General features: G+C 48.7%; 3 protein-coding genes across 5 annotated transcripts; 1 reads left to right on the top strand and 2 right to left on the bottom strand.

Moving 5' to 3' along the window:
• The first annotated feature begins 541 nt into the window (after positions 1–541).
• Positions 542–6,666, top strand: LOC122612325 (glycogen debranching enzyme). Of its 2 annotated transcripts, none has more exons than XM_043785863.1 (8): positions 542–841; positions 1,508–1,848; positions 1,913–2,270; positions 2,326–3,729; positions 3,787–4,642; positions 4,698–4,875; positions 4,934–5,103; positions 5,183–6,666. In XM_043785863.1, the coding sequence occupies exons 1-8, from the start codon at positions 581–583 to the stop codon at positions 6,502–6,504; spliced, it is 4,890 nt and encodes a 1,629-aa protein (XP_043641798.1). In that variant the 5' UTR covers positions 542–580; the 3' UTR covers positions 6,505–6,666. The 2 variants fall into 2 exon arrangements, with proteins under 2 accessions (XP_043641798.1, XP_043641799.1); XM_043785864.1 differs by lacking the exon at positions 542–841 and adding an exon at positions 994–1,085.
• On the bottom strand, positions 6,534–7,095 carry LOC122612328. Its single transcript, XM_043785867.1, has 2 exons — positions 6,955–7,095; positions 6,534–6,904 (listed from the first exon to the last, which is right to left on the bottom strand). The coding sequence occupies exons 1-2, from the start codon at positions 7,051–7,053 to the stop codon at positions 6,680–6,682; spliced, it is 324 nt and encodes a 107-aa protein (XP_043641802.1). The 5' UTR covers positions 7,054–7,095; the 3' UTR covers positions 6,534–6,679.
• Positions 7,096–7,246: 151 nt separating this feature from the next.
• On the bottom strand, positions 7,247–10,507 carry LOC122612326 (putative sodium-coupled neutral amino acid transporter 10). 2 transcript variants are annotated; one of them, XM_043785865.1, is made up of 6 exons: positions 10,266–10,507; positions 9,611–10,169; positions 9,320–9,558; positions 9,115–9,263; positions 8,921–9,057; positions 7,247–8,865 (listed from the first exon to the last, which is right to left on the bottom strand). In XM_043785865.1, the coding sequence occupies exons 2-6, from the start codon at positions 9,983–9,985 to the stop codon at positions 7,270–7,272; spliced, it is 2,496 nt and encodes an 831-aa protein (XP_043641800.1). In that variant the 5' UTR covers positions 9,986–10,169; positions 10,266–10,507; the 3' UTR covers positions 7,247–7,269. The 2 variants fall into 2 exon arrangements, with proteins under 2 accessions (XP_043641800.1, XP_043641801.1); XM_043785866.1 differs by having other exon boundaries at positions 9,611–10,164.
• Between the last annotated feature and the right edge of the window lie 50 nt (positions 10,508–10,557).

Here is a 10,557-nt window from a genome sequence, read left to right as displayed (position 1 = left end):
AAAAAACGACCACAGATTACTCACTCACATGGAGCACTTTTGTTGTGTTCTAAAATCGGGACTCCTAAAAAACGATCTATAAATAAACACTCATAGGCCATCTACCGGCAGCCAAGTGCAATTCATTGACCCACATATGCGAGGTGTGTGTGTGTGTGTGTGTGTGTGTGTGAGCGTGCGTGTGTGTTTGTCTGTGAACTTGGTGTGTGCAAACTTATTTTTATTCCCTGACCTGCCAGTGAAATTTCAATGTTGATAAGGTTCGCTAATCGTGAGGATCCACATTCTCACGTAGGCGCCACATGTCAACAGTGATGCATCTGAGTTCCGGAGGTCTTAGGGCCTTATTAACCCCCCTCCCCAAGATAAAGAAGTAAGGAAGCCCCCACTAGCCGACGCCCCTGTGTGCGAATGTGTGAGCGATTATCGCGATTGTAAAGTACATATTCGTTTAATGCTCCATTTGAGATTGTGGCGTCTGAAAATTCCTGGCATTCCGTAGACCGTCGATTTTGCAGCAGTTGCAGTCATGCTGAGCGAGGGAATCCACTGGCTCTGGAGGAGCCTGCTCCAGATCCTGATGCGTTATCAGCTCTTTCGATGGCTGCAAGGCCTAATAGCGGCTGTTGATAACGAGCCGCTACCGTTACAAATCAAAAGCGACGAGGAAGCGTTCGGGGAAAAGAAGAAGAAGCTGGCGAATCTGGAGAATGCCATCTCGCCCGGAAAATCGGAATCAGTCGCGATTAGAACCGGTCCAAGTGCAAATGCAAATGCGAATGCAATGGGCAATTCAGGCAGTGCCGAGATCGTATCAAATCAAATCATCCGCCGCCGTGAGGTATTATCATCGCCCAGTGATCGGAGTCCCAGTGTTGTGTCCATATTCCATAACTATATGTTCCAGTGCTCCGTGTGCCTGTTTGTGTGTGTGTGAGTGTGCCGGCAATGAATATAAAACATGCCCTTCATCCGGCAATGCTTCAGTCAATTCCGATCCGGGTTACTAGGAGCAGCCACCAAGCGGACAATCCTCGAAAATTCTACTCGGACTGTGGTGGTGTTTTAACAAGATGCCTTTGGCTGTGCGTTTCCCAACCGCGAAATACCCAAAAACCAACTTCTGTAGCTCGAACCATATGAAAAGAACCAAATTAAAGTGGATATCTCCTTGGTGCACAAGCCACTACAAATTATTATTCAAAACCAATCAAATTTTTGGCTCAGAATTACAAAACGAAAGTTCTAATGCATGGCCGATCCTTACTTAACAATTATTTCTTCTTTGTCGTGCAATTTTAAAAATAGAACTGATAGTGAACTGATATGTACATCGCTGTAATTGTAATCCTAATCTCTATTGGCGCTACAAGTGGTTCGACCTTATGAGACATCAAGTTATAGACAGTCGACTATATATATCATGCATAAAACCCATGTTCATGTGTAACAAATAGTAGTGACGATTGTATAATGCTCTCACGGCTATCCTCTCGGATTTTCATAGATGAGCACCATGGGCAAGGAGACGGAGTCGCACAGCATACCCATCAGCGAGGGTCAGGATGCGGAGCATATTCTGTACCGTCTGAAGCGGGGTTCCAAGCTGAGTGTTCACCCGGATGCCTCGCTGCTGGGCAGGAAGATCGTTTTGTACACCAACTATCCCGCTGAGGGACAGAAGTTTGTGCGAACGGAGTATCGGGTACTGGGATGGCAACTGAACAGTGGCAAGCAGATCACCTCTGTAATGCACCCGGAGGCCCATGTGGTGGATACGGACATTCGTAGTCAGGTGGAGTTGAACCTGTCCGGCACCTACCACTTTTACTTCCGCTATCTGGAAAGGTTAGATAAAACTATACTTTCCCGTGTTGATTTTGCTTTTGCAATAATGTCTCAACATTTTCAGGCCTGACACTGGCTGCTCCGGAGCAGATGGAGCCCTATATGTGCAAGTAGAGCCCACGCTACATGTTGGTCCGCCAGGTGCGCAGAAGACCATTCCCCTGGACTCGGTGCGCTGCCAAACAGTGCTGGCCAAGCTCCTGGGACCACTGGACACCTGGGAGCCTAAGCTGCGCGTGGCCAAGGAGGCCGGCTACAATGTGATCCATTTCACTCCCATCCAGGAGTTGGGTGGCTCCCGATCCTGCTATTCGCTGCGTGACCAACTCAAAGTCAACTCCCATTTTGCACCCCAAAAGGGAGGTAAGATCAGCTTTGAAGATGTGGAGAAGGTCATCAAGAAGTGTCGCCAGGAGTGGGGAGTAAGACATTGAATTCAAGCATAAACCAAAATATTTTACAACTCCTTCCTATTAGGTGGCCTCCATCTGCGATATCGTGCTCAATCACACCGCCAACGAGTCCGATTGGCTACTACAGCATCCGGATGCCACCTACTCATGCGCCACCTGTCCCTACCTCCGTCCCGCCTTCCTGCTGGACGCCACATTCGCCCAGTGCGGAGCGGACATAGCCGAGGGCAGCCTAGAGCACGTAGGCGTGCCTGCGGTCATCGAGCAGGAGTGTCATTTGGAAGCGTTAAAGTACCAGTTGCACACCTCCTACTTGTCCAAGGTCAATATACACGAGCTGTATCAGTGTGATGTGATGAAGTACGTGAACGAGTTCATGTCCCAGGTGCGAAATCGCGAGCCACCAAAGAATGTGGCCAACGAGTATCGCTTCCAGGAAATCAAACTGATACAGGACCCGCAATATCGACGCTTGGCCAGCACCATTAATTTCGAGCTGGCGCTGGAGATCTTTAATGCTTTCCATGGCGACTGCTTCGATGAGGAGTCACGCTTCCGCAAGTGCGCCGAAACCCTTCGCCGGCACCTCGATGCCCTCAACGATCGCGTGCGCTGCGAGGTTCAGGAATACATTAACTATGCCATTGACAATGTTTTGGCCGGAGTTCGTTACGAAAGAGTACAGGGTGATGGACCTAGAGTAAAGGAGATCTCCGAGAAGCACTCGGTCTTTATGGTGTACTTTACGCATACGGGCACCCAGGGAAAATCGCTCACTGAGATTGAGGCGGATATGTACACCAAGGCTGGAGAGTTCTTCATGGCCCACAATGGTTGGGTCATGGGCTACAGCGATCCTCTGAGGGACTTCGCTGAGGAGCAACCGGGACGCGCCAATGTCTACCTCAAGCGCGAGCTCATCTCGTGGGGCGACAGTGTGAAGTTGCGCTTCGGCAGGCGGCCGGAGGACAGCCCCTACCTGTGGCAACACATGACCGAGTACGTTCAGACCACGGCGCGCATCTTCGACGGTGTGCGTTTGGACAACTGCCACTCCACGCCATTGCACGTAGCCGAGTACCTTCTGGATGCAGCACGTAAGATTAACCCAGAGCTGTATGTGGTGGCGGAACTGTTCACCAATTCCGATTACACCGACAATGTGTTTGTGAACCGATTGGGTATCACCTCCTTGATCCGAGAAGCTCTTTCCGCTTGGGACTCCCACGAGCAAGGCCGCCTAGTCTACCGGTATGGAGGAGTGCCTGTGGGTGGTTTCCAAGCAAATTCATCGCGCCACGAGGCCACCAGTGTGGCCCATGCCCTCTTCCTGGATCTTACCCACGATAACCCATCTCCGGTGGAGAAGCGTTCCGTATACGATCTTCTACCATCGGCAGCACTGGTCTCCATGGCCTGCTGTGCGACAGGAAGTAACCGTGGGTACGACGAACTGGTTCCCCATCATGTGAGCTTTTATTTGTTTACAATTAATACCTGAAACTAACTCAGTCTTTTTCCCCAGATCCATGTCGTGGATGAAGAGCGCACCTACCAAGAATGGGGCAAAGGAGTTGACTCGAAATCGGGAATTATGGGTGCCAAAAGAGCACTGAATTTGCTGCATGGCCAGCTCGCGGAGGAGGGATTTAGTCAAGTGTACGTAGACCAGATGGATCCCAACGTGGTCGCAGTTACTCGTCATTCGCCGACCACCCATCAGTCTGTTATTCTGGTGGCCCACACTGCCTTTGGCTATCCCTCTCCTAATGCCGGACCCACCGGAATTCGCCCGCTGCGTTTCGAGGGTGTGCTGGACGAGATCATCCTGGAGGCCAGTTTGACCATGCAGAGTGACAAACCATTCGATCGCCCTGCTCCGTTCAACAAGGATCCGAATGTTATCAACGGCTTCAATCAGTTCCAGTTGAGTCTGCAGGAGCACATCCCTCTGGCTAAGTCGACGGTGTTCCAAACCCAGGCCTATTTGGATGGCAGCAACACCGAGCTCAACTTTGTCAATTTACGGCCCGGCACTGTGGTGGCTATCCGGGTATCCATGCATCCTGGTCCTCGTAGCAGTTTCGATAAGCTCCAGAAGATCTCGAATGCCCTGCGTATTGGTTCAGGCGAAGAGTATTCACAGCTGCAGGCTATCGTCTCCAAGTTGGATCTGGTGGCACTTAGTGGTGCCTTGTTCAGCTGCGATGATGAGGAGAGGGATCTGGGCAAAGGTGGCACTGCCTACGACATTCCCAACTTTGGAAAGGTCGTTTACTGCGGACTGCAAGGATTCATTTCCCTGTTGACGGAGATTTCGCCCAAAAATGACTTGGGACATCCGTTTTGTAACAATCTGCGCGATGGAAACTGGATGATGGGTAAGTTTCTAATAAAGAAGATAGAAGTAGTAAATTAACAATATAATCTTTCCAGATTACATAGCTGATCGCCTCACTAGTTACGAAGACCTGAAGCCACTCTCCGCCTGGTTTAAAGCCACCTTTGAGCCACTAAAGAATATTCCACGCTACCTCATACCCTGCTACTTTGATGCCATCGTCAGTGGGGTGTACAATGTGCTCATCAACCAGGTCAACGAACTAATGCCAGAGTATGTCCATTAGCAGATTGCATTCGTGGATTTCTCATTTAGCCCTTACTTTCCATAGCTTCATTAAGAATGGCCACAGTTTCCCGCAGTCCCTGGCCTTGTCCACGTTGCAGTTCCTCTCCGTCTGCAAGTCGGCTAATTTGCCAGGATTCAGTCCTGCTCTAAATCCACCCAAGCCGCCAAAGCAATGTGTGACTCTTTCTGCTGGTCTGCCGCATTTCTCAACAGGTGAGCTAATTGACTAATGGAAGCAAGGGTTCAGCTACTCGGAAATCTCTACAAGCATTAATGTATTTTTTATTCCCAGGCTACATGCGGTGCTGGGGCCGTGATACCTTCATCGCTCTACGTGGCTCCATGTTCCTTACCGGCCGTTACAACGAAGCCCGCTTTATCATCCTTGGATTTGGTGAAACCCTTCGACATGGACTCATTCCGAATCTTTTGGACAGCGGCAGCAGGCCGAGATTTAACTGCCGCGATGCAATCTGGTGGTGGATGTACTGCATCAAGCAATATGTGGAGGATGCACCCAAGGGTGTCGAAATTCTGAAGGACAAGGTGTCCCGCATCTTCCCGTACGACGATGCGGATGCCCATGCACCAGGAGCCTTCGACCAGCTTCTCTTCGACGTAATGCAGGAGGCACTGCAGGTGCATTTTCAGGGATTGCAGTATAGGGAGCGCAATGCAGGCTATGAGATCGATGCGCACATGGTGGACCAGGGCTTCAACAATCAGATCGGAGTTCACCCGGAGACAGGCTTTGTGTTCGGTGGCAATAACTTCAACTGCGGTACTTGGATGGACAAAATGGGATCCTCGCAGAAGGCCGGAAACAAGGGACGACCAAGTACACCGCGTGATGGATCCGCCGTGGAACTCATCGGCCTGCAGTACGCCGTACTCCGGTTCATGCAAAGCCTAGCCGAAAAGGAGGTTATCCCGTACACCGGCGTGGAACGAAAGGGACCATCGGGCGAAGTGACTAAGTGGAGCTACAAGGAGTGGGCGGATCGCATCAAGAATAACTTTGACAAGTATTTCTTTGTGTCCGAGTCAGAAACCTGCTCTGTGGCCAACAAGAAGCTCATCTACAAGGACAGCTATGGAGCCACCCAGAGTTGGACGGACTACCAGCTGAGATGCAACTTCCCCATCACCTTGACCGTGGCCCCCGACCTGTGCAATCCTCAGAATGCCTGGCGTGCACTGGAGCGCGCCAAAAAGTATCTTCTGGGACCGCTGGGCATGAAGACCCTGGATCCCGAGGACTGGAACTATAGGGCCAACTATGACAACTCTAATGACTCCACGGATTGCACTGTCGCCGATGGCGCCAACTACCACCAGGGACCGGAGTGGGTATGGCCCATCGGTTTCTACCTGCGGGCTCGCCTGATCTTCGCCAAAAAGTGTGGCCATCTGGACGAGACCATTGCCGAAACTTGGGCTATACTGCGGGCCCATCTCCGAGAGCTACAGACATCCCATTGGCGCGGACTGCCCGAGTTGACCAACGATAATGGCTCCTACTGCGGTGACTCCTGTCGCACGCAGGCTTGGAGTGTTGCTGCCATTTTGGAGGTCCTATACGATCTGCACTCCTTGGGAGCGGATGTGGCCTAAACCACCGTAAATACTCATATTCAAACCTGTTAGTTGCTACCAAAAACTGTTATTAGTGTTACATTTGATAATTGTACGGATACAAAATGGAATGAGATTCGATGCCTGAGGTCCCTTGAAATTTTGCTATTTCTATTCTATTAAAGTTGCAATTGTTTTTAAGCGTTGTTTTCCTCTAAGAGAAGTAGCTATCTCGGCACACACGCATGCAGGAGCACTGGGGAGGATCGATGGAGCCAAAGTTCTTTCGAGGCATATCCCGGCCCGTATATTTGGGAATGGTCACAGCCTCGGGAAGCCGGGGTGTTTTTAATGGTAAAACCACCTCCTGGGAGATAGGCTTGAGAGGAGGTAGAGGCTTTTCATGCTTTGGTTTCGATTTATCATCCTCTATTTTCAGCTTAAAAAGAAATTAACCTTTGCGTTGTAAACATTCCTACAACTACTCACTTTGCCACACTTTCTCAAGGCTAAAATGGCCGCTTCGCATGTGAGATCGTAAGCTTTCTGCAACACAACTTGTTGGATAACATCAAGGACTAGAGACATTTTGATGAGATTACAAACCAGGGCTATTGCTTAACATATAATTTTGCTAACGACTACACGAGAAATTTGACACTGTACTCCCAAGTCATATGAACTGTATATAATTTGTATATACTTTCTAGTCTATATAAGTCTTATAAGAAACTTCTTATAAACTAAATAAATACGTGTAAAGATTATATACATAAAGCTTTCCATAGTTGTACACTATCCTCTTTACGTCTGCTGCGGAGTTTGGGTTCCATTTGGACTCGCTTGGTAGGATTCGTTTTCAGTAACTATCTCGACGTCATCATCTTTGACGGATTTGAGATCACGGCCAATACTTTCCATGTTCAAGCTCAAGGCAGCTGCAGCCACATTATTATTCACTTCATCCAGCTTCGGCTGGCGTAGGCAGTTTTCGTCGTTGGAGGTTTCACGTTTTACCCTTGCCGGTGGCTGCTCTGTCGCATCCCCTGGACTTCGCAGGTTGAGCAGCTCCCGGCGGATTGCCTCTACGTTGTCTTCAAGATTGGGTTTCTTAATCTCCGAGTCATTTGAAGCCCTAAGCTGAGTAGCATTCACCATTAGGGCCAGTGGAATGGGCAAGCGTTTGACCAGCGTGTCTGTATCTAAGCTCGAATTCCTGAGTAACTCTCCGGTTTTGTAGGAGAGTGGTTCAAAAACGCCTGCATGGGCCTCTTTCTCATCGCGCAAATGAGTATTTTCCGTGAGTATGTCCATTAATGATGCCTGGCGCCTTTTTTCCTTATATTCCTCAGCAACTGGCTGCGACTCCTTGAGCACAATTTCAGCTTTTTTCGGTTCCTCGGCTACTTTAGCGACTGCGTCGAAAGGCCTATCTTTCTGTAACTCCAAAGGTTGTTGGTTAATTGAATTTTGTTTGGCCAACTCTTCATTTAGCTCGCCAACGGTTTTCGCCAATAATTTTTTGGTCTCTTTTAATTCCTTTTGGGTTTTGATAAGTTCATCTGCACTAGCCTTACTTTCCTTTTGCTCCTCTGCGGCCACTTCCTCCTCCTTCTTGATGGCTGCTCCATCAATTGTATTGCTTGCTGATAACACACTTGATCCTATTTTTCGTTCTTCTGGTAGCGATGCAACCACAGCAGGTGGATTCTCCTTGGGCTTGTCCGCGGTAAGGTTGACATCGAGTGGTTCGGCTTTTGGTGGGTTTACTTCAACCGCTTCTACTGGTAGTTTTTTAAGATCAGTTTCAGAATCTTTACTATCTATGTGAACTACATGGACTTCATCGATGGGCAGTGGTGGCAAAGGTGGGTTGTCGGAGGAAGCTGTTTGCACTACCTTTGGTAAATCAACAATTTTTTCCTCTATGGTTTCTTTTATTTTTTCTGGATTTTGGACATCCAGTTTCTTTAACAATAGGTTTTTCTCGCTTTCGATGGAATCTTTGGCCAAATGCTTTGGTAGCTCGCCGACCACAGCGGGCACTTGACCATCGGGATACAGAGGGGTGCCTATGGCAACCATATCAAACTCTGGGCCCGAGCTCTTTTCATCAATTGCACTTAGGTTGGCATATGTTCCAAGGATCATTAAGAGAAATCCACTTACAAATACAAACTGAGCAAGAGTGCGTTCCATCGATTCCTTTTTGATGATCTTTCGAAAACTGGATGCAGGAAACATTATGCAAATGGCTACGCCAATAGTGGAGCCCACCAATCCAATTATAAGCTCCACGGAGGGAATAACCAAAGCCACGCATAACGAAAAGACAACGATGAAGATAGTGATTAATCGGAAGCGTTGTTCAGGTATGTAGCTACTGCTTTCCGTGTGACCCTAAACAGATTAGATTTTTAGTGTCTTCTCTTCCAGATTAAACATACAAAAATACCTTTCTGTATAGCAGCGAATAGAGACTGGCTCTGCAGGGAAAGATTACCAGTGGGAAACTAAATGCAATCGACAGCACAAAGCCAATTTTAATGATATCGCTACCGAAGGAGGTCGATAAATTCACCAGAATGTTGCCTACAAATACAAAGCCAAATATGTAGAACGGAAAATTCCTCAAGGTGGTTGGCTTACCCGAAAAGGTGTGCGTACAAAACGCCACATATCCGAAAAATCCAACAGATATGTAAACAAAGGTACAGATCCAAGTGGCGTTACGGACGATGCCGTTCAGCTTGTCTAGACTTTGATTGTTAATGCTCTCAAAGACCTCAAACAGTTGCCTATGGATCAGATATTTAAACAAATTTTCCGAACAAAGAAAGCTGGGTATACAAACATTTGGCAGGAGAGAGCCATGCTAAAGATGGGCAGGCATTGGAGCACGCCCGCCGGTTCCCAGTAAAGCACCTTTTCCGTCCAGTCGTTAGCCGTAATGTGAGGCTGGGCCTCCAGCACGATCTTGAGAATTAAGCAGACGTAGAAACCTATGGAAGCAGTGCATACGGCGGACAAACTGTCTACATTGCGGAGCATGCCAAGGGGCACTATGCACACCACAGTGACCACGACCATGACCTGGTAGATTAGAGTTAAGTTTCTGTTCTTGCATGGAATGTCAGCTTCTCACCAAACTCCGTAGGTGCAAGTGATCCGCCACGTCTAGGGCGAATATCTTGGCGATTATCTGCGGACCCAGATCGCCCACAACCACAAAATACGTGATGCACGTTCCAATCAGGTACCCAATGATACACAGCTCCACCAGCAGCTTTCCGGAAGTACCGAAAGCATGGAGACCAAGCATCTCGAAACTCCTTCTACGTGTCAGCAGCGAAGTTTTAATAAGATAGTGACAGCAAACCCGTGTGATTCCATTGCTCAGAACAAGAAGAACGATGGATAGCAGGATGCCGCACTTTTGGAAGCAGAACGGCATGGCCAGGATGCCGACGCCTATGATGCTGTTGGCCAGCGTCATAACATGGGCGGAGTGGGCCAACATCTTGCCGGGAATTCACCGTACTTTCTCTTCTAGCAGGAGTTTCGAGAATTGCGATTTAACTTCACGTGGGCGTCCCGCCGCGTGTGCAAAAGCGTTGAAAGCTATATCGTACTGATACGAAACTTCCGTCGACCCTCTGATACGGCGCAAAATACTACTTCTTACTCCAAAATGTAGAGCTGAGCTATCGACGATTGCACTTGTGTAAGCAAAACTGTAAACAAAATATTCCGGCGGCGACGACGACGGCGGCGGCGGTGGAAAAGACGTTGGCGCTTACATTGAGTGGGCGGTTGTGGTTCAGCAAACATTTGTTCCAATTACGTTGCGCTGCCAGAGTGCTTGCGCATTTTTACGGCCGCAAGAAAGTTTTAAAGCGAATTGTTTGTGTCGTCACCATTCCGTCACCAAAGTTTGCCAGCGTGACCAGCTTGCAGTAGTTGGATTTAGCTCAACAGGAGGCTGATTTCTCCAGCTTTGCCATGGGCGGCTTCAGAAGGGGTCGGTCGGTATAAATGCAATGCTCTTAGCATTTCCTTGGTACTTCAAAGTGGTCACACTGATTTTTGGCA

Source organism: Drosophila teissieri, chromosome 2R (assembly GCF_016746235.2).
Source record: "Drosophila teissieri strain GT53w chromosome 2R, Prin_Dtei_1.1, whole genome shotgun sequence".
Taxonomy (NCBI): Eukaryota; Metazoa; Arthropoda; class Insecta; order Diptera; family Drosophilidae; genus Drosophila; species Drosophila teissieri.
Note: the sequence above shows the minus strand (reverse complement) of the source record. Positions and strands in the feature narration are given on the sequence as shown.